The sequence below is a fragment of the Globicephala melas genome, chromosome X, assembly GCF_963455315.2.
Source record: "Globicephala melas chromosome X, mGloMel1.2, whole genome shotgun sequence".
Classification (NCBI taxonomy): domain Eukaryota; kingdom Metazoa; phylum Chordata; class Mammalia; order Artiodactyla; family Delphinidae; genus Globicephala; species Globicephala melas.
This window is the reverse complement of record NC_083335.1, coordinates 80695253-80720884: the sequence shown is the minus strand read 5'-3', so window position 1 is coordinate 80720884 and position 25632 is coordinate 80695253. Positions and strand designations below refer to the sequence as shown.

At 49.4% G+C, this 25632-nt stretch overlaps 2 protein-coding genes across 5 annotated transcripts in view; one reads left to right on the top strand and one right to left on the bottom strand.

The window, feature by feature from the left end:
* The first annotated feature begins 220 nt into the window (after window positions 1–220).
* TSR2 (TSR2 ribosome maturation factor) lies at window positions 221–7178 on the top strand. 2 transcript variants are annotated; one of them, XM_030850125.2, is made up of 5 exons: window positions 225–329; window positions 493–583; window positions 3139–3230; window positions 3787–3960; window positions 4203–7178. In XM_030850125.2, exons 1-5 carry the CDS (start codon window positions 231–233, stop codon window positions 4326–4328), a joined length of 582 nt encoding a protein of 193 aa, XP_030705985.1. In that variant the 5' UTR covers window positions 225–230; the 3' UTR covers window positions 4329–7178. The 2 variants fall into 2 exon arrangements, with proteins under 2 accessions (XP_060147884.1, XP_030705985.1); XM_060291901.1 differs by lacking the exon at window positions 493–583 and having other exon boundaries at window positions 221–329.
* Window positions 5246–25632, bottom strand: part of FGD1 (FYVE, RhoGEF and PH domain containing 1) — a 35636-nt gene continuing 15249 nt past the window's right edge. For 2 of the 3 annotated variants that reach the window (XM_060291899.1, XM_030850123.2), the window contains 17 exons: window positions 24270–24443; window positions 23788–23965; window positions 23224–23662; window positions 21849–21938; window positions 21014–21162; window positions 19484–19640; window positions 19240–19378; window positions 13941–13999; window positions 13649–13795; window positions 13164–13256; window positions 12922–13001; window positions 9263–9293; window positions 8649–8750; window positions 8149–8274; window positions 7811–7972; window positions 6636–6779; window positions 5246–6099 (listed from right to left, as the gene is read on the bottom strand). In XM_060291899.1, coding sequence (XP_060147882.1) covers window positions 5794–6099; window positions 6636–6779; window positions 7811–7972; window positions 8149–8274; window positions 8649–8750; window positions 9263–9293; window positions 12922–13001; window positions 13164–13256; window positions 13649–13795; window positions 13941–13999; window positions 19240–19378; window positions 19484–19640; window positions 21014–21162; window positions 21849–21938; window positions 23224–23662; window positions 23788–23965; window positions 24270–24443 — 2576 coding nt within the window. In that variant the 3' untranslated portion in view covers window positions 5246–5793. Of the gene's footprint in view, window positions 6100–6635; window positions 6780–7810; window positions 7973–8148; window positions 8275–8648; window positions 8751–9262; window positions 9294–12921; window positions 13002–13163; window positions 13257–13648; window positions 13796–13940; window positions 14000–19239; window positions 19379–19483; window positions 19641–21013; window positions 21163–21848; window positions 21939–23223; window positions 23663–23787; window positions 23966–24269; window positions 24444–25632 lie in introns of those variants that run through there. The other variant, XM_060291900.1, reaches the window with a different exon arrangement.

Genomic DNA, 25632 nt, shown 5'->3' with positions numbered 1-25632 from the left:
TAGTACCCATGGGTCCGGAACTCATGGCCTCAGCCGCCCTCCGCTCCTGGCTTCCTTAGATTTATTACATGTGAGTGACGCGGTGGTGTCATCGATTGCTCGACAGACTTTTCTATTGCTCTAGTCTTGCTGCCAGGTCTGCGGAAAGGCGAATCTGCGTTCTCAGGCTCGGCTTCCGACTCCTTCTGCCTGGGCGGTGCTGCGCTGGTATTGGCCCGCCTGGACGTCACATGCTCCGCGGCCGGATGATGGCGGGCGCTGCTGAAGATTTGCGAGCGCTCTTCGGGGTTGCTGTCCGCGCGGCGCTGGAGGCCTGGCCCGCCTTGCAGGTGAGCGGGGCCAAGGCTGGGACAAAGGTTAAAGACCGGGGCACAACAGGAGTTGGTCCGGCGAGCCGCCGGAGGCTTGGTTGGGCGGTGTAAGCAGCGGCCTCCTGCGCCCCCGTAGTCCGGCTCCCGGGCTGACGTGGTGGGCTTGGGCCTGTGTTCGCAGATCGCTGTGGAGAACGGCTTCGGGGGTGTGCACAGCCAGGAGAAGGCTGAGTGGCTGGGGGGTGCAGTGGAGGAGTACTTCTTCCGCAATGGTGAGTGAATGTGAGGCGCTAGGACGTGTCTCTGTGGGGCGTGGGAAGGAGGAGGCCGATCCTAGTGAGTCGGCACTTCCTCTTGAGCAATTGTCGGTTGGTACCTGAGGGCGAGGTGGAATGAATGCAGGCTTTGGAGTCAGAATCCTGAGTTCGAATGCCTTACGGGCCGTGCCATTGACTCAGGGTATCAGGCTGGACAAGTCGGTTTACTCCCCTGAGACTCAGTTTCATAATTTGTAAAATGGATATAAAAGTATCCACCAGCGCAGTCCAATAGAAATACAATGCTAGTCGCATCACGTAATTTAAAATTTTTCAGCAGCCACTTGAATAAAGTAAAAAGAAGCAGATGAAATTAATATTATTTAACTCAACATATCCAAAATACTTCGACATGTAGTCAGTATAAAACATTATTAATGAGATGTTTTACATTTTTGTTTAGCATTACGTTTTCAAAATCTGGTGGGTATTTTTCAGTTTTAGCACATCTCATGTTTTTGGTCTAGCCACACTTTAAGTGCTCAGTAACCACATTTGACTTTTGTGGACAGCAGAGATCTACATCTTTGGTGTGTCTTGAGGGTCGTTAAGAATAAGGGGCCCTGCAGGGAGTCTTTTGCAAAGTATGATTTTTACAGAATTTTTCATATAGTTTTTTAGTCTTGAAGATGACATTAGGCAGTGTCCTTTCTCTCAAGTTTACCATCTAGTGAGGGATCCAGATAAGTAAATAGGCGTTTACACATAGGGTGATAGGTGTTCTAGTAAAGAGGAGCTCGGTGCTTGGGTAATGTGAGACTGGGAAGGAGGCGTCTTTTGGAGATCGTTAGGGGGTGGTGGTGATTGGGCTGAATCTTAAGGGATGAGAAGGAGTTAACTAGGTGGGGGAGGCAGAGAGAGTAGCACTCAAAAATAAGTCCTGTGGTATGAGGAGATTATGTGTTATATTTGGAAAGTGGCGGGGAGCTCACTGTTAGAGTAACGGTGTGTGTGTGCTTGTGGGTGTGTGGAAGGGAGGAGTGGTGGAGAATGGGGGTTGGAGAGGACCCTGGAAAGGGGTGAGACACGGTAGGTCTTATGGGCCTTTGATTTTTGTCCTTTAAGCTAGTGTTTGCCAAAATGCATGCGTTGGAAGACTAGTTCTGTTAGATGTTCAGCGAAGAAAAACCTTCTCCAGTCAAATTATATAAGAAAAGCTCTTTTCTTCAGTTTCTTACTTAAGAGTCACAGTAATCATTAACATATTAAAGGCTTGGATAAGGTTAAGAATCACCAAAAAGAAAGTTGTTTACCTTTGGTTCCCATTAGTTTTCTGTGAATAGCTTCCCTTAAAACCCAGCAGGACAGTTATTTCTCAGAAGCAGAACATGAAACACTGCAGTAGGTGATTAAAAATTCATGAGCGGGATCTAAAACGATGGGGTTTTCTGGCTAGAAAGTAGTCAGTGTGGAGCATGGACTGGAGAGGGAAAGACTGATGAGGAAGCTGTTTCTGTCTAGAAAATGATGAGGCCTAAACTAGGGCACTGGCAATAGTCATGGACAGGAAGGCGTGGCCCTAAGGAAATTGTTTGGCTGTAGAGGGGGAGGGGAAGGGGGGCAGGTTTCAGGTTTGAGTCGCTGGGTGGCTTAGGTGGCTTTCATGGTATAGAAGAACGCTGGAGAATGAGAAGTAGGTTTACAGGGTAAGATGATGAATCTGGCTTTGGATATGGAGGGTCTGAGGCACCTGTGAAAAAGGTGGAGAGTAGTCTGGGTTGGAGACAGATTTGGGGGATATTAGAGTGTTAGGGAAAGCCAAGGGGGTGAATGAGCTCTCCCAGAGGGAAGAGAGAGCAAGGAGCTTTGTGGAAGACTTTCTTGAGTTATTCTCTAATACAGAAAAAGTAGAGCATGGGCCTATAAGGTAACTGAAGCCAAGAGTCTTAGCCAAAGTAACACGATAGGATGTTAGGTCAAGGCTGTGATGATTTCATTGTGGCAAGTACTTACATCCATTTCTTCTTACCTATGCCATTGGTCTATGGCCTCCTGTGTCGGTGGAACAACAGCTGGGAAGAGTCTCTACATTTCAAAAACTTCAGCCCTTGAGTGATGGAAGTGAACATGGATTATGGGTCTCCCCTGTGCTAGGCATTTGTTTGGGTGACTTCTCATAACAGACCTTCAAGGAGGTTACTATTAACATCACTTTGCAGATGAGAAAACTGAGGCTTGGAGATGAGTCACATGCTCAAGGTCACATAGAGAGGAGGCCGGTTAAAATAGGCCAGATGAAAGATGGCGAGTGTGGATGGAATGCTGCAGGAATAGAGGGCTTAGTAGAATGCAGGAGATTCGAAATTAGGTATTTTATTTAGTGTTTGGTTTTTTCTTTTTAAAAATCATGTTAAAACCTGGAAAGTAGAGCACTTTAGCAAATAAAAGGCTCACTGAACCTTTATCCACCAACCAGATGTGGATCCACTAAGTAGGTATTGAAGGGTAGTGGGCAGGGGTGATGAAGTTGGCTGGTCTTTGATCAGAGGACCCTATCCTTTCCTACTCAGCTGACTTGGAGCTAGATGAGGTGGAGGACTTCCTCGGGGAGCTAATGACAAACGAGTTTGATACGGTTGTGGAGGATGGGAGTCTGCCCCAGGTGAGCATATCGTGGATACAACTGCTGTCTCCCTGCCTGCAGCCTTTCTTCTCCCTAGCTGTCTGTTTTAGACCAATGCTCTTGGCTATAACCATTCTTTTCTTGAGTCCTGTGCAAGAACGTTCTATGACTCCCTATTGCCTGAGTCTAGTCTTCCCAGGCTTTTCAAATCTTGCCTCTTCTATTTCTCTCTATACATCATTCTCAGCTAGGTCTGTTCGTCACCCCCATCTCAAGGACACATCAGGCCAGGTACATTTCCACCCCTGCTCTGGTTAACATAACTGCCCCCGCTGGGATTGCCTTCCCTTTTTACATCTTCCACCTTTCAAACCCAGTTCTAGTGCCTTCCCTGCTAGGAGGCCCTCCTTCAATGCTTCAGACCCTTACTGAGCCCTTCATATGTGGTTGCTTCATTAGTGAACTCCTTGGAGAGGAAAGAGACCCATTCTCTTCTGGAAAGTTCCAGACCCCTCCCCACTCTTGCTGCAAACACGGGCTGGTTATATTGTAGGTTCTCTAGAAAATCCAAGCTGGTTGAATGTTTTCTTGGTAGGTGAGCCAGCAGCTACAGACCATGTTCCACCACTTCCAGAGGGGTGATAGGGCTGCTCTGAAGGAGATGGCCTCTCTCATCACCCAAAGAAAGTGCAAGGTCAGAGCCACCGTACTGACGACAGCCAGAGAGACTGATGAGGATGATGATGCAAACAGCGTGGAGGAGATGGAGGTGAAGGGGGTGCCTCTTGGGTGTGGAGATGCAGATATTTTCAGTCTTCTGGAAGATCAGCTAGTTTCACAGGGAAGTGATGGGGGTGGTGGTGATGGTGGTGGTGGTTGTATTATCCAGAGAGGGCAGGAAACTTTCCTAAGGTCACACAGCCAGTCCTGGAAAAGCTGGGAGAGCCTGGGTTTCCATTGGCCACAGTTGGGAGGTGTTGTATTTAGCTCTCTCTTGTATTTCTCCTCCAGGTCGCAGCTACGAATGATGGGGCAGCTACAGATGGGGTCTGCCCCCAGCCTGGTCCAGACTCCCAGACTATTAAGGAAGAGGAGATAGTGGAGGATGGCTGGACCATTGTCCGGAGAAAGAAATGAGTGGGGCTGGAAATAGTCTGGGTCCTTGTTTGCTAGTTGTTTGGGGCTTGTTTGTAGGGGTTTTTTGGAGGGTCATGGACCTCTGGACTGGTTACCCCATCTCCACCCTCTCCCATTCCCCTGTCCAGCTCCTTCCAGGGAAGAAGAGCCCAAGGGTCTTTGGTCTTGGGGTGGTCTGAGTGATGAGGCCTGGTTTCCCAGCAAAGTGCCACTTGGGTGCAGTCAGTGTGAAGAGGGAGGGATGAGTGGGTATGGGCGTGACTAGAGGAAAAGCTAAACGCTGGCTGGTAGTAGACAGGTGGATGTGTGAAGGGAGAGGACCAACAGGAGAACCAGTATTCCCGCTGGGTAAGGAATGTTAAGATGAGCTTGCTCATGGTTAGTTGATGATGTGAACGGAAGTAGCTGTGGTACCTCTCCCTCGCTTCCCCCTGCCCCCACACAGAGCAGCTGTATGCCCCTGCCCAGAAATTGGAACCTCCCAGGAATGCTTGCTTCCTGCAGCCCAGTGTCCAGCCCTGGGCTCCTTCAGGATGTCTAAGACCTTGTCTAGGCAGTGAGCTCGGGGGACCTGGGGCTTTGTTTTCTGTCTCCTTCAACCTCTTTTCAAACTCCTCATCCCATTGAAGTCCAGGGATGAGGCTTAAGACCTCAATAAATAATACCTTATTGTTTAATTTGTGGCTTGACCTGTGAGTAGTCTTGGAATCAGCCTTCTGGGAGCTGAGCTTCAGAGCTCAGCAAGGGAGCAGTTTCTGGGCCCACCCCAGCAGCCTGGTACTTTGGACAAACAAACGGACGAATGGAGCACAGCAGCGCTCTGAACGTTTCCGTAAGCCTGAAATAAACTGTATTTTTCTTTAAAAAACAAAACAAAGAGTATTCATTGTCCTCCCCGCCCCCCACCCCCACCCCCGTTCCCCTGTCCTGCCCGGTGGCCCTGCCATGGGTCTGGACGATAAAATACTGGGTAGCCTGGGGCCAGGTAGAAGCTGTAAGCCGTGGGAGAGGCAGGAGGTCACCACCCCATGTAGCATCATACATGTGAAGACACTGGTTGAGGGGGCAGGGGTGGGCCAGGACCATGGGGTCAGTGGCAGAGCTGGCACTTGAATCCAGATCTCCTGCCTCTGGTGCTTTGGGGGGAATTGGGTGGAGGCAGGAGCTGTAGGGTATTGAGGGGTTAGGGGGAAATGGCCTAATTCAGGCAGGTCTAGCAACAGCTCCCACCCTCCCTGGAGGACAGGGTTTAAAAAATTTAACATCACTGTAGGAATATTTGTTTTAAAAGCCCAGGTTTTGTGAAAAGATGAATTAAAAAACCCAAGACCCAGCATTCAGGATTGAAAGTGCCCATGATGGGAGTTCAAGTATTGACTGAGCTGGGAGAGAGCGGGCTGGGGCCCTCAATTGGACATGGGCAGCTAGAGTGTGGGGCAGGGGGCCCCAGTTACCCACAAACCCTCTAGGTCTTGTCTCGGGTCTGGGGGGCTTCAGAGGGTTCTGCCGTGGCTCCTGAAGCTGCCACTGGTGCCTCCTCCATCTCTCTGTCCTCAGACAGTGTGGGCCCTGGGCAGAACGTGTCCCCACGGCCTGCCCGGCCAAGCACAGCCATCCAGCGCCGCTGCAGCTCCTCTGTCTCAGGACTGAAGTACCAGCTCAGGTGGCTCTGGGTGATCTTGAAGACATGCCGTCTGTCAGGCCGTTCCCCAGCCTCAGGAGGCCCCACCTCAAAGCCAATGAGGGGCAGGCTGCGCTGGGCTTTCACATCCTGGGGGACAGGGACAAAGCCAGGGGTCACCTAGGGGTTGGGCTTCTCACTGGTTTTGTATCTGCTAAACCCCTCTTTTTCTTCCCTTGCTCAAGAACCTTATGTGGCTTCACTGAGCAACAGGAAAATGTCTGAACTGGGGCTAGAACGCAGGCTGGTTCAAATACCTCTTTCCTTCCACACCCCAAACCAGGTGGGCTAGTCTCTTTAGCATATAATGTTTTCCAGCCTTTGGGCTGTTGCCCCCCATCTGCATCTTCCCCATTCCAAATTGGATTAAGCAGTGCCTTGTCTCCACTACAGCTTCCTCCAAGAAGCTAGCCCTCCCACAAGTCACCGACTTTTCTCTACATAAGTTGACCCACAGTCACTCCTTGTCTCCAGCCAGTCTTTGTCTCACAAGGGTGGGGGCTTCTGATTTCTCCTTAGGTTCACCCTATCCTCCAAGGTCAAGGAGAGGTGAAGGACTCATGTGAAAGGAGGGCAGCCTGGTTTTGCCAGGTGGCTGAAAGGACCCAAAGGAGTAGGATGCACACCTGAGGGGCTCCGTAGATGTACAGCACCAAGGGTTCGTTCTCAGGGACCACAAACCAGGCCTTGTGCCAGCCTTTCCCGCCCTTCTCCATGTAGTGCAGGAAGCTGCAGATGACGCTGTTCTCCGCAGCCACTGAGGCCTGTTTCTGTGGCCAGAGACATGGGGGGCATCAATGTTGATAGGAGGCCTAGCCTGGCTCCTCTTGGCTTCAACACCCCCTCAGCATAGGCATTGCTATTTCCATGTCTCAGAGGAGGATGCTGAAGCTCAGGTGGCAGGAGTGATTTGCCTGTTGTCACTCAGTCAGAGTCGAGATTCAAAGCCAGGCTTGTCTGCCAGATTTGGGCCATGGCTGCTGCCTCTAAGAGTTGCTGGGAGGGGTGTGTAGCGCTCAGTGGGGGCACCTAAATGCCAGTCAGGCATTCTTCCATCAGTCCATTTATTCCTCAAGTCATTTATGCATTTACACTTCATCTTTTTTTTCATCTTTCATCACATGCATTCCCTGCACTCAGCGAGAAGCAACCTAGCGTTGTGGTTAAGGGGTTGGGTGGGTGGGTAAGGCAGTCAGTCCCAGAATCCCAGCCCTAGATGGAAATATATTGACTTGGAAGGAGAGCATATAGGGCTGTTGTAAGGATTAGATGAATTAATACATACAAAGCGCTTAGAAGAGTGCCTGGCACAGAGTTAGCTTTCTTTAAGCGTTAAATAAATACCTCATTTAAAAAGCAAAAGTGTGTGTATGTGCGTGCATCTAGAAAGATAGGAAGCATAAGCATTAATGGTGGTAATCTCTGGGTCAAAGGAATACGGTATTTTTGTTTATATTGTCTAACTTTCTTCAGTGCATATATCCTACTTTGTAATAAGAAAGCTGCCACTCACTGTGTAACATGAGCAAATAACCTCCCAGGGCCTCAGTTTCCTCATTTGTAAAACAGGAATAGGAATAGCATTGATAGGTAAGTTACTGTGAAGAATAAAGCACTTAAATAAAAATTACTCTTTCATTCACTCATACTCATTTTACTCACTCCAAGCCTGGGTCACTTGTTCAGTGGATACACATGGTACTACGATTTCAGAGATGCCCAGGCCTCAGCCACCACTGCGTGGGTGGCTGGGGCCCATGTGGTCAGTGTGGGTGGGTTAGTTGGGGGGCTTGGCTCTTACCTCCAGGATGGACCTCCGGCGCTGGGGGGTATGCTGGCTGCAGGCTGGGCTGCTCCCGGGCACCCCATGCAAGGCCACGTAGCAGTCAGTGCACACACGGTTGGAGCGGTTGTTGTCATAGACAAGGCGGGCCCGGAACTCAGAGCACTTCCCACAAACCACCTGGGGTGGCAAGTGGGTAAGAACAGCCTGATTCCAGCGGGCCTTCCCCTTCAGTGTACCAACTCCCACAGCAGACTCACAGCCTCCCCCCACTTAGAGAGTGCCCATTTAGAAGTGGGCCTTTGGGCTGCCAGCCTGTCCCCTCCCTAGCTCTGCCCCTGCCTCCCAGCACTCACATGCCCGCAGGCCTTGCAGTGGTGCCTGCGTTTGGTGATGGAATTGAAGGGCTCCTGGCAGCGCATGCACATGGTGACTTCCTTTTCCCGGATGGGCGTAGGTGCCCGCTTCCCAAGATCCACATTCTGGAGAGAGGGCCAGGGCTCAGGTCAGAGACAGCTACTCCCCAGTCCAGTCCATCCAGCCCTTGCCCCTGCCCCTGCCCCAAGGCTTGGATCATCACTGGGAGGCAGCAGATACATTCAGAAGACCTGCCTTTGAGTCCTGGCTCTGCTCTACCTCACTGTGCGACTGACGACCAGTCACGTCTACTTTCTGAGCATTGTTTGCCCAATGATTTCTCTGTGGCCCTACCAAAAGAAGACTGTGCTTCTGAGGTCATGTACTGCCTCTCTGGTCTTTACCCTCTGGGAAGGGGAGAGGAGCATCACAAGGTAAGGTGGGCACCTGGAGGCCCGGAGGGGGTCCCGGTGCAGGAGGAGGGGGTGGGGACTCTTACCGGAGAGTTGGGGGGTGTGTCTTCATCTTCCCTGTTTGTGGAGTTCAACAGTTTGAAGGTCTCCAGCGTCTGTTCATGCTTCAGGAGGGTAGAGTTGATGGCCTGGGAGGAGGTGTAAGAAGAGGTCAGAACACCTCAAAACTCACCCATTTCCACCCTTACTTCAACCTTCCTATAACCTAGCTTGGAGTCAGAAAAGTTGGGTTCTAGGCCCAGCTCTACCCCTTGCTAGGTGTATGACCTTGGGCAAGTCCCTTCCCAAATCCAGGTCTCAGTTCTTATATTTGTGAAGTGGGGGAGGGGGATCAGGGGCTGAAAAACCACAAAAGGCCTTCCTGGCTATTACTATCTGGGATTAAGGTTTTACAGGGCTTAACTCACTGGGGTTACACCCTCAGAGGAGCCAGCTTTCTAAAGGAAGAATTGGTTAGTTTCTGCTTAACCTCTGGACCTCAGTTTGCTTATCTGTGAAAAGGGGATGGTAAAGTTTATTGGAAGGCAGGTGTCCAGGCCCATTCTGGTGAGATGTGAATTTTAGGGGAGAGCCCACCACCCCCTTGAAGACCTGTTAATACTCTTCCAGCCCCCTACCACAAAGCCTTCTTGGATGTTACCTGGACCCAGTCTTTCTTCTCCTCCTCAGTCCTTGGGTAGGGAAGGTGGTGGGGGCAGGGGGAAAGAAAGATGTTGGGTTAGGCAGGCCAACCAAAAGCAATTGTAGTGGTAAAGAGCAGGTGTTTTGGAGTTGGAAAGATGTGAGTTTGACCCTTTTCTCCTTCACTTATCACTTGTGACCTTAGGCAAGTCATATAACCTATCTGAGTTTATTTATTCAACAGTTATTAATACTCTCCAGACCCTGTGCTAGGAACTTGGGCCTCAGAGAGGACCCTACCATCAAGGAAGGAGCTCACGGTCTAGAGGGGGAGACAGGGACAATACAGGGGGATCAGTGCTGTGACAGAAGGAAAATGGGGCTGAGGTGATCTGTAAAGTTCCCAGCACAATCCTTGATACACTAGGTGCTCAATCAGTGTGAGTTGCTTTTTGTTTAAGCTTTAAATAGTATGTTATTATCCATCAAAGTTTATAAGGCTGCTTCATATTGTTCCATAGAGATATCTAATTTCTCTACATAATTTCCCTCATGAACTGTATTTACTGCTTTTGTCTTTAAGTGTCCATATATGTATGCATCTATTTTTGGACTGTTCAGTCTGTCTAATTTATATCCTTCTGCCATAAAACACTTTTTAGTAGTTTTTTGCTAAGTCTTGAAATCTGGTAATGTAAATCTTCAAACTTTGTCATCAAGATTGGTCCGGCTATGCTAGGTTCATTGCATTTCCATATATATTTATAATCAGTATGTCAACTTTTACACACAAAAAAATCTACTGAGATTTTGATTGGAACTGAAGCTGTAGATCAATTTGAGATCATCATAGTCCTAGCAATATTGAATATTTCAGTACATGAAATGATAAATCTCTCAGTTATTTAGTTCCTTTTAAATGTCTCTCAGCAAAATTTTATGGCTTTCAGGGTAGAGGTCTTGAAACTATTTCATTAAATTTGTTTCTGGGTATTTGATACTTTTGATATGATTGTAAAGAACATTATTTTTCTAATTTTATTTTCTAATTGTTGCTAGTATGTAGAAATATAATTAATTTTTATATCAACCATATATCTGGTGATCTTGATAAAGTCATTAGATATGGTACTTATTAAATTTGTTTGGATTTAAAAAAAAAAGAAGGCAGGCTCCCACATGCCACGGAGCAACTAAAAATTAGAAGAGGCCAGGCAGGAGTCAGCCATGAAGCTGGTCCTACTCCTAGTGAGCAGTTGATGGGCCTGCACCAGGGTGGAGGCCTTGGAGACTGCAGGGCAGACCAGAGAGTTGGGGAAGGAAGGCAAAAATATATACTGATTCCTAAGTCAGTGGTTCTAAACCCTGGTGCACACGTTAAAATCATCTGGGGAGCTTTTAAAACTCCCCATGTTCAGGCTATACCCCAGACATATTAAACCAAAGTCTCCAGGGGTGGGTCCCAGACATCAGTATTTTTTAAAAGCTCCTCAGCTGATTCCTGTGTCACTAAAGTTGAGAATCAGTTGTCTAAATGGTGGGCATATGGGTATTTGTTGTATTTCTACTTCTCTGGATATTTGAAAATTTTCATTAAAAACAACTTTTTAAAGGGCAGTAAAAGCAACTGCAAAGCAAATGCTCCATGCCTTCCCTCTGCCACTAGGAGGAAACCCTACACTGCTCGGTGCACCCTTCTGGGCCCAGCATCCCTCTGCAGCCCCCTCCTTCCCAGCCTCCCAGCAGAAGACTCATCCCAGTCACGTGGCTTATCACTTAGGCTCTGCTGAGGCCTGACTGGGCCCCACACCTGCCCTCCCCTGGAAGTGCCCGTTGTTGCCTTTGTTCTCACTTTCCTGGCCACAGGCCTCTGAGATGCTCTCTCAGTCTCTCAGAGCATCAAACCTAACTCCCTTCTCTCATCTTCCAGGACGACACCCTCTAGCCCACATTCATCTCACTCTCCTGCCTCCACACAGTTCCAGCAATGAGGGTTCTGACTCTCATTTCTTAATTCCTTGCAGCCTGTCAGAAGCAGATAATCTACCCATGTGCATCCACTCGCTGGCCCTGACCATGGCCTCGATACCCTATCACCTGGGCCCTCAGAAGGCAGCATGAGCTCCAATTCCTGCTCTGCTTCTTTTTAGCTGTGGGATCTTGGGCAAGGTGCATAACTCTTCTGTGCCTCAGTTTCCTCATCTGTAAAGTGAGGTTGATGGTAACAGTGGCTACTTCAAGGATTGTTTTAAGAATCTGACTAGTGAATTTAAACTTAAATTGTTTAAGTTAAAATCAACTTAAAACTGTGCCTGGCAGGGACTTCCCTGGTGGCACAGTGGTTAAGAATCCGCCTGCCAATGCAGAGGACACAGGTTCGAGCCCTGGTCCGGGAAGATCCCACATGCCGCGGAGCAACTAAGCCCGTGCGCCACAACTACTGAGCCTGCTCTCTAGAGCCTGTGAGCCACAACTACTGAGCCCGTGTGCCACAACTACTGGAGCCCATACACCTAGAGCCCGTGCTCTGCAACAAGAGAAGCCACAGCAATGAGAAGCCCGTGCACTGCAACGAAGACCCAACACAGACATAAATAAATAAATAAATAAAAATTAAAACAAAACAAAACAAAAACTGTGCCTGGCATAAGAGCAAGTCTTCATTAAATGTGAACTATTATTATAATCATTCAAGTAGAGAATGGATATGAAGGCCCCTTTGTTAAATAGCTAGGCATTATTTTAAAATTTGTTATTATTTAAAATTTTCTTATTATGAAAAGTTTCAAGCATACAGAAAAGTAGATAGGATAACACAAGTACATTAAATATATACCCACTATATAGATGCAAATTTTAAAAATATTTTGCTATATTTATTTCATATATATGTATATATTAATATATATTTATATATGTAGATATGTGTGTATATGTATATATTTTTTGGTTGATAAATCATTTAAAAATAAGTTACAGATATCACGATACTAAATCATCAGCATGCATCACCAAAAAACAAGGCCCTGGGGCTTCCCTGGTGGTGCGGTGGTTGTGAGTCCGCCTGCCGATGCAGGGGACATGGGTTCGTGCCCCGGTCCGGGAAGATCCCACATGCCGCAGAGCGGCTAGGCCCGTAAGCCATGGCCGCTGAGCCTGCGCATCCGGAGCCTGTGCTCCGCAACGGGAGAGGCCACAGCAGTGAGAGGCCCACGTACCGCAAGAAAAAACAAAAACAAAAAACAAGGCCATTCTCCTATATCCTCCTATACCATTATCACACCTGAGAAAGTTAGCAATAATTCCCTGATAGCTGATGCCCAGTTCACAGGATTTTCCCTATTGTCTTGCAAATGTCTTTTAGGGCTGTTTTTCTCAAACCAGACTCCTATCATGGACCAAGCATTGCATTTGGTTGTTATTTCTCTTAAATCTCTGAATCTGCAATAAACTATTTGTGCTGTTGTTATTTATGTTTGGTTTACTATCTCATTCTTCCCTCTCCTCTAACAAAACCCATCAGAAGAGCAAGCATCTTTGGGGAAAGGTACCCACCCTTTCTCTGGAACAATCTCTCCTCTAGGGAGGTAGCCTCTGCCCTGGCACTAGGCCTAGAATGCCTCAGCATATCTGAAGGGAAGAGGGGGCTGGAGGGAAGATATAGGCAAGGGCAAGTACCTAGCCTGGAGCTCCAGGGAGCGCTGCTTTCCTGACACCAGGAAGGTCCGAGGCAGATTGAGGTTGGAGCTTTCCTTTAGCTGAATGGAGAGAGAAAGGGGCTTGGTGAGGCCTACTGAGCTCTACAGGGCCCTCGCCCCCTGCACATATGCACACACTTGGGGTCAAAGTCAGAATGTCTTTGTTCCTCCCAGCACCAAGGCCCCACTCCAGGTCCCCATTTCCCACCTCCTGGTGCTCACCTCCATGCCATCTACATCGATGCGTGCCCGCACGCTAAACTTCTGGCCAAGGAGCCGCAGCCTGGGCACACAGTAAAGGAGGCGGTCGTTGAACTAGGAAGGAAAAGGTTTCAGATGTATGTGTGGAGGACCCACAAGGGGTGTGGCCCAGCTCCCTTCCGTTATTACTCCCGAAGCTTTACTGCTAGGGACTCAAGGCAATAGGTGGAGAAAACACAGTCCAGACTGGGCACAAAGGTTGCAAGGAAAGAGCCTAGGCATGGGAGTCCCTTCCTAGTTGGGTGGCCTTGGGCAAGTCACTTCTCTCTAAGTCTTAGTTACATTATCTGTAAAGTAGAGAGAAAAAAAATTCCCAGTAAAGGTAGTGAAAATACAATGAGTTAGTAGAGGAAAGAATGGAGAGCAGGAAGTATAGCCTTGAGTGAGTACCAGGTCAATGTGGCGGGCAGGGGTGGGGGGCATGCACCCCTACCCGTGGCACTTACTAGTATGAGGTATCGGTCTTGAGTGGTCCCATTCTTTGCTGACAGCTTAAGGATGTGGCCTTCTTTTATGAGCTCTTTAGTGGGGCTGACAATGTCTTCCTCACCCCCTAGCAGCTCATATACCTTCAGCAGCTTGTGCATTCGTTCCTGGCAGGAGACAGTGAATAAAAGGCAGGGTTTGGGGTGCTGGCCTCCCCTCAGATGTCCACAAGTCGCAAGCCCCCCACCCCAGAACGGAGATCGAGATAGGTGGCTTGGCCAAGGAAGGGCAGGGGTTAGAAGGACCACTCACCATTTTGCGGATGGCAGCATTAGAGTGCTCTGCTGCTGTGGCTATCAGCTCCAGAGACTCTGCGGGCAGAGTGGGAGGTCAGATGGGGGGGCTAGCAGAGAAAAGGCTCTTGGGAGCTTCTCTGCTCCCTGAATACCTCCTCCTGGCCTGACCACACCCTTCCCATTCCAGAAAGTGCCAGCCTCAAAGATGTCCATAGCAACATCACTTAAAATCAGAAACTGACTCAATTAATGCCACAATAGCAGAATCACAGGACATGAAATAGCTGGCAGCCAATAAAACACAAGCTTAAGATTATTATTACCATTAAAAAAACAACAATAATAGTTACACATGTAACTGGAAGGAAATATACCCATGTTTAACAAGTTGTCTCTGGATGATGGGACTATGGGTGATTTTTATTGTCTTCTTTTTCCATATTTTTGACAGAGAACACATATTACTTTTATAATCACAAAAAAGTCAGATGAAGCAAAGAGATGATCCTATTCTTTGTCTCAATAATTCTGATTATAGGAATCTATACTAAGAAAATACACGTTTTATGTACAAATACACTTTCATTGCCGTGGTGTTTACAACAGTGTCAAACCAGAAACAACCCAGTTAAATAAATGTGCATTCATATAATGCAATACTAAACAACCTTTGCAAATGATGCTTTGGTAGGGTTTTTCATAATCTATGAAATGCTCAGGACATTTTAAGAAAAAGAAAGGATACAAACTTGTATATACCAAATGATCTCAATTTCACAAATATACGTGTATAAAAAACACCAGGAAGAAAATATGTCAAAATGTTCCTCACGCTTATTCTCTGGAGTCTCGTATCATAGGTGATTTTCTTCCCTGCCTCTTTCAGCTTTCCTGTATTTCCATATTTCCTATTGTGACCAGGTATCAGAAAAAAAACGAAATAAGTCCCTATGCATCTCCACACACTAACAAATCTTGCCCATGCTTGAGGCCCAGCTGCACTGCACCCCTCTCTTGTCTGCACGGTGCTGTATTTTCCCACTCAGAAAATATGCCTGTAATGGAGGAGCACAGGTGCTTCTGAAGAGGGTCCACATGGTTGGCAAACCAAGTGTTATTTTCCTAGGGGAAAGTGACCAAGGAAAATGACCATGGAAAATGACCTCCATGACCAAGTCTTGGTGCTCAAGATCTGTGGCCCCTAACCCAGTTCAGGCCTTTCAGGTGCATCTCCAACCTCCCAGCCCTTTTCCATCCTAGCTGCCAGAGGGAGCATTCTCACATACAGCTTGCTGTCACTCCTCTGTTCAAATCTGTCAGTGGTTTCCCTTTGCCTTCAGGGTAAAGACCCAGTCCTTTAGCCTGGCATTCAAGGCCCTTGGTGATCTGGCTTCTGTTGACCTCTCCAGCTTTCTCCACTTGCACCTCTCTAAACATGTCCTGTCTTGCTTCACCTGGCCAACTCAGTCTTCTGAATTCAGCTCACCTCCTCCTATAAGCCTGCCCTGAGTTCCCAGGCTGGATTAGGATACTGTCTGGATTTCCACCTTCCCCTTTGCTCCCCTCTGTCCCACCAGTCACACTACGTATCCATTGTGTATTTATATATCTGCATCCCTCAGCAGACTAGGAGCTCCCTAGGATGGGGCCAAGGTCTCACCATCCTCTCCTGGGCTCCTGAACAGATGCTTTGCATGCCATCATTCAATTGTCACAACAACCCTATGTGCCCTGTTTGTCCAATGAGGATATTGAGACTCAGAGAGAAGAGGTGCCGGCCCTAGGCTATCTGCCTGGGAGGCAGCAGAGCTGACATCAGAGCTGCCCTTTCTCCCACACATTCTGCATCTCCCCTACCCCAGGGCAACGGGCATGCTGGGTTGTGGAGGTAGGCAGTGCCCCGGGAAGGGGACAGGAAGAAGACTCTGGCAAGCTGTGGGCATATAAGTTCAGGCCTGTGGAGGCCGCTGGGCTCAGACCGCTTTGCTATCAAAGTGTATTGTGTGAGGTACAGACTGGCATTTACAGGGATCCAGTGTGTGTAGGCTCTGTCTGGGGATTCAGTGTGGGGATTTCAGTCCAGGATTTCACTTGGGGGTTCAGGCTAGGGAGTGCGCTTTGGGGAGCTTTGTGTAGGAGCTTGGTCTGGAAGCTCTGGTGGGCCTGGTCTGGGCTTGGCAGTCTGGGATCTTGGTTTGAGTTCAGTCTTGGGCTCAGGGTAGGCTGCTCAGGCCAGGAGTTCCAGCTGGCCTGGTTTGGGGAGTCTAGGGTCCAGGCTCCAGAGTTCAGTCTGGGAAGTAGAAAGTGGGGGAGTCAGTCTGGGGAACCAGGATTCAGTGGGGGCTCAGACCTGGAGGTACTTTCTGGGGCTCTACCTGGGGATTTGAGTCTTGAGGGGTAAAAAAAAATAGAGAGGTCAGCTTAAGATCTTGGGCTGGGGAGCTTAGTGAGCACATCTCAGGCTGGCTCTCATTCAGAGATTTTCATACTGAGCAGCTCAGAAAACTGGATTGGGAAGTTCTTTCTGGGGGGTTCATCTTTGGGCTCAATGTGGGGAGCTCAGCTGGCCAAGCTCAAGCTCTGAAGTTCATTCTAGGGACTCAGATAGGGCTGAGATTGGTATAAAACAGGAACCTAAGTTAGGTGAACTCAATCTGGGGGCTGATTTTAGGGGCATTCAGTATGGAGGGCATCAGTCAGGGCATTCAGTAATAAAAACAACTAACATTTATTGAGTCTTTACCATGTGCCAGGTACTGTGCTAATAGCGTCACCTGGATCATCTCATTTATCCTCAAAACAATTCTATGAGGTAGGTATCATCATCATCTGGAGAGTCATTCTTTTGGGGTCAAGCTAGAAGTCTCAGTCTGAGCGACAGTAAATGGCGGGGGGTAATCTAGGGTGCTCAGTTTGGCAATACCTGTCTATAAAATGGTGGCTAAGGAGATGAGACTGGGAAGCTCTTTTGGGGGAATCTCCCTCTGGGACCTCAGGCCGAGGGCTGTGACTGGGAACCCACTCTCAGCACCCCGGGTGGGGAGAGCATTTTGGAAACTCAGTCTGGGGATGTTAGTTTGGGGAAACCAGTGTGGGGGATCTATAACTGGGACCTCAAACTGGGTTCAGCCTGAGGGCTCAGGTTGGAGATGTCAGTCTATGGGGCTCAACCCAGGTAGTCAGTCTGGAAGGCTTTTTCTAGAGGTTTAGGTTTTATAGTTCATCCTGATACCTCAGTGGGGATTCTCATTTCGGGGAAAGGACTAAGGCACTTAGTCTGCAGAGGTCTGTTTGTAGAGTTCAGCTATCAAATTTTCTAGTGTTCTAGCTCTTTCTAGAAGTCCAGGCTTGGTAGCAAAGTGCCCCATCTGGTGGGGTGGAAGGGGCTCAGTTTAGGAAGTGGACACAGCAGTGGACACAACTGTCTGCTCCCGACCCTTGTGGCTTCCAGGACCCCACATTTTCTTGGTTTTCCTCCTACCTTTAGGGCTATTCCTTCTAAGTCTCCTTTGCTGATTCCACCTCCCTCAGCTTTGTCCTTGGCCCCCTTTTCTTCTCCATTTACACTCAATCCCTTGGTGACTATGGCCAGCCTCATGGCTTTGCACACTATCCCTGTGCTAGTGACATCCAAATCTCTCTCCCTGGGATTCTAGGCTCATCTAACTCCAAATCAAAGTCCTAAACTCATCTCAGGAACCATCACCACCAGCCAAAAATATGCATGCAAGTCATTCTTGAGACTCTTTCTCCCAAGCCCCACACCCATTCACCCTAGTTCTTTCAGTGCTACTTTCAAATATAATATATTCTGAATCCAACCATTTCTCACTACTTCCACTGCTACCATTCTCATCAAGCCAACCTTTCCCACTCAGATTATTGCAAAAGGCTTCTAACTGGTCTCTCGGCTCCCTTTCTGGCTCCTCAAGTGATCCTAATCAAAACCTTGCCATGGCTACCCACTGCACTCAGAATAAAATCCATCTCCTCATCTTGGCCTTCAAAGTCTTGCTCCTGTCTCCAGCCCTATTTCTTCCACCATTCTACCTTCACTGGTCATGCTCATGTCACACTGGTCCTCTTGTTGGTCCAGAGATATGCAAGCTGCCGCCCCCTGCCCCACCCCCACCCCCCCTTAGGAACTCTGCACCTGCTGTTGCCTCTGCCTGGAACATACTCCTCCCTACTCAGCACATGGCTCCCTTCTTCTTATTCAGAGTTGACTCAAATATCCTCTATTCTGAGAGGCCACCCAATCTAAAGTTGACCCCCCAGTCACTGTCACATTACCCTCTTATTCTCTGAATCACACATAGCACCTATCTAATGTTCTCCAGTGTATTTATGACTTTTGTCTACTATCTCCCCGAGTATAATACACACTCCCTGAGATCAAGGACCTTGTCTGTCTTGTTCACCTCCATGTCCCATGTGCCTAGGACAATGCACAGAACACTGAGGTGCTCAGTAAATAGCTGTTATATTAATGAAGGAATGAATGGAAGTAACAGTCTGGGGAGAGAAAGTTGGGGAGACTCTGGGCAGCACTCTTTGGAGTGTGACCCTGAGGAGTGGGTCTCATACTGAAGAAATCAGAATGAAACACTTTTCTAGTGGTTCAGTGTGTGAGTACTTGTCTAAGGAGGTGGTATCTCAGCCTAGAGATCCAAATCTGGGAGGCAGAAAATATGGAGTCCAGTCTGAGGTGCTCAGTTCTGGAGAGGTGATTCTGTGGGGTTCTGATCAGACATGGGGGTTCTTTTGGGAGGGTCATTCTGGGTAGTGGCTGGTGGATACGGAGTGAAGCTCTAATGTGGAGGATGGAAAGTCAGGGGTTTGATGAGACAAGCCTCTTTCTGGGGAGCTCAGCTGTGGAGATTCAGTAAAGAGGACTTGGCCTGAGAGGGTCAGTCTGGGCTCTTAGCCCGGTGGCTCAGTCCCTGGGGGTTTAGACTCAGTTTCATTTTGCACTTGGGACAACTTCGTTTGAGGACAAGTCAAGGGGTCAGCCTTGGGGTCTCAACCTAGGAAACAGATGGCTCCCTTTAGGGGATCTTTCTGGGTATGCCCCTCAAACTCTGGAGTTCCAGTTGGGAACTTCAGACTGAGGGGGGACTCCTGAATGTTCTGTCTGGGTACTCAGGTAGAGATCTCAACCTGGAGGTTCATCCTGGGGTCTCATTCTGGACCCTCAAGGTGGGCCTTTCAGTTTGGAGGTCCTATTCTGAGATCTCAATTACGTGGCAATGGAAGGCTGACCCTGTGAGTTAAGTCTTGGGGTGGGGGGGGCAGGGCCCGTTGTGTGCACTCACTTTGGGCATCCTTGCTGTCCGGGGAGCCATGGGGCAGCTTTAACAGATAGTCCTTGAGAAGCAGCTCATAACGGGGGATGCGCTGCACAGGCTCCAGCATGTGGTGCTGCAAGGTCAGGTTGCCACAGGCTTCCTCCTTCTGTGACAGGCAGAAGCAGGAGGGTTCAGGTCTGGCCAAAGACCCTTGACTGGGTCCCTGCAGACCTGTCCACCCCAGTCGGCCCCAACCAGCTTCACTGCTTACCTGCACCTCATGGATGATCACTTTAAACTGGGTAGAGCGCTCTGTCCAGGTGTTGACCAGCTCCACGGCCCGGTCAAAGTTCTTCACATACTCGCCGTACATCTTGAGGAAGGGTGCCAGCTTCTGCAGGATGTCTCCAATGCGTGGGTAGCGGTCCCTAGGGGGAAACAGGGGCTGATGTGGTCCTGCTGATTCTTGTCCCCCACAATGCCCCCACCCTGTAGGCCGGTCTTATCTCAGTCCTGGAAATCTACCTCTCAGCCAGTCTGCTCCTTTGGAAATGCTGCTTATATTATACACAAAGTAGGCCAAAAGGCTCAGTTTGACCTGAGACCACAGCCTGGGCTGCCACCCACCCCAACTCTGCCCTGCCTTGAGCACAAGGGATGACACGTCCTGGAATACCCGCTCTGACCTTACTGCAAGGGCCACTTCATACACTGCTTTTTGATTCTGTGCCCAGCCTTGTGCTGGGTGATTCTGGGGACACAAATGAGTCACACTTAGCTGAGCCCTGAGAGGGTCACTGTCAGGTAGGGGAGGGCAAAGTAACCAGGCCTGGTTGCACTCCTCAGGAGTCACAGTCTACTGGAGGATACAGAGGACCAAACCTGGTCCCAGCCTTCATTGGTCACAGTCTGCTGGGGGAGACATGAGAACCAGCCCTGGTTCAGCCCTCAGGGGTCATAGTAGTTGGGGAGATGTAGGAAGTGACTTCATGCCAGCCGTCTGTGGTCACACAGACACGCTTTATCCTGTGGGTGTGGGGAGCATGGAGATGATTTAATCAGGAAGTGACATGGTCTGATTGTTGTTCAGAAAGACCATTATGGCAGGTGGTATAGACGCTAAAGGATGAATTGGAAGAGGAGAGCTTGGAAGCCAGGAGACTGCCTATGAACCTTGCCCTTCTACCTCAGGACTCAGCTCAGATCTCACCTCCTCCCTGAATCCTTCTTTAACCCCCAGGCTAGTTTTGGTCCCTTTATCTGGATTCCCACAGCCTCCCATTCTCAGCTCTATCATAGCACTGATAAAAACAAACAAAAACAAACAAAACAACAAAAAAAACAATAGCTCACATTCATTTAGCACTTATTACATACCAAGTACTGTTTTAAGCTCTCTACATGTATCAACTCATTTAATCCTTAAAATAACCCTACAAGGTAGGCTATTACTATTACCCTCATTTCACAGCTGAGGAAACTGAAGCAGAGTAATTTAAGAAACTTGCTTAACATCATAAAGCTAGCAAGAGGCAGAACTGGAATTTGACCCCAGCGAGTTTGGCTCCTAACCTCATACTCTTTAGAGCTTTGCTATTATTCTGTTGTAATTTTCTGAGTCCTGATCTGTCTTTCATTATAGATTGGGAGGGCCTAGAAAGCAGAGCTTAGGCCTGATTCTTTCTGTGAAAGGTAGTGAGGGGAGAGGGCAGGCAGGAATGAACTCTCGTGCACACATCTGGCCTGGGCTCTGCAGGCAAGTGGACAGGAAGGCGGGCAGCCTAGGTCTGGGGCCCCTCACCATTCCTCCATGCGCTTCTCTAGCTCAGGCAGCAGGAACTGCTGGTGGAAGCAATAGATGGAGCAGATGTTAGAGAAGATGCCATGGACGACGTCAGCCGGGAAGGAACTGCGGTTCCGAGCTTCTTCCAGCAGCCGGGCGCAGAACACCTATGGGGCAGGGCAGGAGAGATCAGCCCAGTGGGGCCTGGGGCTTAGCTGGGCAAGGGGCAACTGGCAGGTGAGGGCAGTGTCTTTGGGCAGCTCTGTGGAGTTTTGGGATCAGCACTGATCTTGAGACTGAGGAGTGAGGGAATGGAGTTTGGCTTATAATGTGGGGTTGGATTTCAGGTTGTCAAGGTTAGGATCTGAAGGTAGGCACTGGAACAATGAGAAGTCAGGATCAGGGTCAGGATCAGAGAGAAGTTTGGAATTAGATCCATTCATTTAACAAATATTTTTGAGTGTCTACTGTGTGCCAGGCAGTGAACAAAGCAGACAAAAATTCCTACCCTTAGGGATTCTAGTGGGTTTGGGGGTCAGGAATAGGTCCAGGGTTAGAATGAGGTTCAGAGTGTGGTTCACGGCCAGGGGTTAATTCAGGATCTGGGTCAGAGTTGCAGTCAGGGCTGGTATACCTACCCAGGTTTAGGAATGAGGGTTGATACAAAGATCAAGCTTGGGGTCATGAATCAGAGTTGGCTTCAGGGATAGGATGGGGGTCAAGGTCAGAGGGGAGCCTTACCAAACTCTAGATTCTGGCCCCAATGGTAGGGTTGGGCTCAGGTCCTATTACTTCCTCCTTGGCACCCGCCTACCAGGTCCTGGTGCCCCGGCACCCCTGAGGGACCATTCACCTGATCCAGGAGGTGGAGCCTGGAAACATAGGCTTTCTCGGTTTGCAGGAGCTCATTGGCAATGTGGAACACCTTCTGCTGCACAGTCAACTGCAGAGAGAAGAGGCAACTGCTGGTCCATCATCCTGTACCCTAATCTTCACAAAACCCCCAGAATTCTCAGATAGTGCAAATGCTACTCTAAGCCTAATGCCACCCCGAGATAACCCTACCTCCCATCCCTGAACCCATAAGCCCCACAGGTTCACCCCTAACTCCCCCGTGTTTCGTAAAGGTCACCCCTCAATTCTGATGCCGTGCACTCCTCATTCGGTCACTCATTCACCCAGCCATCTGCTCCCTCTATTCACTCAGCATAGTGTAGTGGTTAAGGTGTGGGCTGGAAAGTCAGACTTTCTGGGTCCAAATCCTAGCTCTGACATTTACTAGCCTGCATAAGTTGTATAAATGCTCTGTATTTAAGTCTCTTCATCTACATATACAGATAATAATAGGACCTAAGTCCATTTGTAATTGAGAAAACAAAATCATTTAATATAAATAAAACATATTAGACTATGGATTAAATAGACTATAAATGTTATTTATTCACCAACTCAGTTCACTGTCAGCAAAGGCTTACTGAGTACCTGGGGTGTGAGGAAAACCCAAAAGTATAAAAATGTATAAAACTCATTGCCTGTTGGGCCACTTGCCTGTTCACTGGACACATATTTGCTGAGTCCCAGACCTCGGCCCCCACATTTGAGCCGGGTTCTGGCGGAGCAGGTATTCTGGCTGCAACCTAATTAAGTGCAAGGATGCCTTTGGAAGCAGTGTTAGGCTGCTGGGGCACAGAAAGGGATTCCTGCTGCTGACAGCCTTTGTCCACAGCCTCAGGTTCCTAGGGGGCTCTAAGCTCTTGTGGCCCTCCGGAGGCCAGCTGTCTGGAAGTCTCTCTGGATGTGAAACTTTCCATTTTACAAATAAGGAAACTGAGGCTGTGGTGGGGCAGCAGAGACTTGCCCAATGTCACACAGCTACTGAATCTGGGGATTTTCCAGTTGGAACAGGACTTTAAAGATCCCTAACGATGATGCCCATCTTCAAGATGGAAAAACTGAGGTCCAGCTAGTGGTTCTTGGATGAGGGTAGAACAATTTTCCTAGTGGGCATTTGGAACTGTCCATGGTCATTTTTGTATTTACAGTGATGGGGGGACAGCGTACAGGTCTGCTACTGATATTTAGTACCAGGAGACCAGGGAAGCCAAACATTCCAAGTGGAAACAATGCCCTGTTTCAAGAAATACTGAGCTGGGGGAAGAATCAAGTGTAAAAGCCAGGCTCCTGATTTCTCCACACAGTCCTGCCTCTCGGTGAACGTGGGTCAGTACCTCCACAGACTCTTGTCTCTCCATCGGGGGCACTGGGATTTCTCTGTCCTTCTCATCCTCCTCCTCGTCATCCTCCTCCTCCAGGTCACTATCGACCTCCTGGGAGCTGGGTCGGTGGGGGTCGGCCAAAGCAACAGGGACACTGGCCAGGGCAGGGAGCCCAGGGCAGAGGCTGTGGCTGGGGGGCCCATCATCACTGATGAAGCAGGTCTCCTCGCTGTTGGATGGTGAGCTGATGCTGTCAATACCGCTGTCCCGATTGGGCACCTTCTCGCCGTCCCGGGGCCCGGGAGCCAGCAGGAACAGGCAGCGGGAGGCCTCGCCCTCGGGGAGCTGGGGCACTGGTGGCTGCAGGGGTGGCTGTGGCAACATGGCTGGCTCTGCGGGACCTGGGCTGGGGCCAGGGGCTGGCCTATCCGAGGCAACAATCACAGGCTCTCTGAGGTGGGTGGTGGACACACATGAAGGCAGGGTATGAGCTTGACTGAGAGGCCTGTCTTACAACTGTCCTTTCTATCCCAGGCCCACCCTACCCCCACAGGGTCCCCTGGGGACCAGACTCACCTTTCAAATTTCTCAATCAGTGAGGATACTGCTGCAGAACTGAGGCTGGCCTCTGCCCTGGAGGCCAGGCCTTTGGCTACTCGGGGGTCTGCAGGCAGTGGGCGTGATGGCGGGGGTGGGATGGGCTCAGGTGGTGGGGGCATCCGGGGCATCTGCAGGTAGCTGGGCTTTGGGGGGACTAGAGAGATGGATGGGAAAAAGAGGGGAGATCCCAATGGGCTGAGTTTGGAGTTGGCTGTCATAGCCAGACCACAGGCCTCTCCACAAACCCCCAGTCTGTACCTTTGCCTGAGGTAGGCACAGAGCAGGCCTGAGGTGAGATGCCAGTATGCACATGTTAGCCCCAGGTCTCAGCCCTTTGCCCCTAGACCACAGTGCTTCCTGTCCTTCTAACAAGCCTTCTCCTCTCCCACTGGCCAACCTTTCCCCTCCTGTGTCCCCTCTCATGGGCCATTCTTCTGCCCCTCTCTGGACCCACTTACCCTGTGGCTTTGGGCCCGGTGCCCGCTTCAGTGGTGAAGGACGCTGGCTGGGGGTTTCAGTGGGGGGACCTGGGTCTGAGCGAAGTCGCTGGGGACCTTCTGGATGAGGCTCAAGGCTCTGGCCAGGGTCAAGGGACAAACTTTTAACCAGGATACGGTTTCCCTGGTGCAGCCCTGCAGAAAGGGAGAAACTGGGTGTGAAGCAACTGATTACCCCAACTGGGAAGCTGTATGTCTTAGCAGGTACCTGTGATATCGGGTTTTCCTGAGCCCCTTTCCTGGCCACACTGCCTTTCTGGGAAGCCTTTACCCCAGCCGTCAGACGGGGAGCCAGGCCCAGGGTTGTGGCTGGCTGTTTTCAGTAACAGACAAGAGTTCTTTGTGATTAGTACATTGATTTCTTGTATGTCAGCAGGCATTATTATTAGGGAGTTTAACCAGGCTGGGGGTGAGCACGAGCAGCCTATGGTTTGTGTACATGCTTGCACTCTTGTTTATTTAGCCACAGTGAGATGCTGAGCCTAAACCATTCTTCACCTTTTTTCTTAAGGTCCTGAGGATATCTGGACTTCCTTTTCTATGGTTTTATATAGCTAAAAATGATGAAATTATATTTCATGAACAAAAGTTTTGCTTCTTAAAATGCCAGCTTCTCACTAATCTGTACTATCCTCTATTTCCACACCTACACACACAAACACACAGCCAGCACCCAGAGTTCAGGTCATAGGAACAGCTTTAAACAGGCAAAAAAATTCAGAAAAGGGAGGCCTTTTTGCACTGTCCCTCTTCTTTCACTGTGGGCTCCCTACCTACCTTTGTCTTTGGGCCTGGGGGAGATGATGGTCACACTGGGGAGAGAAGATTCAATCTGGGAGGTGTGAGGAACAACCCCCCCCCCTGCACCAAGGGATGGCATGTCCTAAGGGAAGGAGTGTGGCCTGGATGGGCAGGGAGCTGTGGTGGGTCTCAGATGATAGAGAAGAAGGGGAGGGGAAAGAGTAGAGTAGAGAGGGCAAGCCCTGCATGGCAGTCTGAGGAGCTGGGTGACTACCCTGTGGGCAGAAGGGAACCATGAAAAGCTGTTGTAGGGAAGGATGCAGGCAAACAGGTGTGAGGACGAGAGGGTGAGTGGCAGCCAAGAGCCCCCAGAGCTCCCAACCACATATGGTGCCAGTTTTGCTGTGCCACAGCCACGTGGCCTCTCACAGCCACAGAGAGTCTGTTAACCTGTGTCACAAGTGGTGCCAGTCACAAGTGGGCCCACCCAGTCACAGAGACACATGGGGTTATTTACACTGTTTCACTTAACTTTGGGGCCGCACAAGTTCAAACATCCAATCATGTGCAATCATGCTTCTGA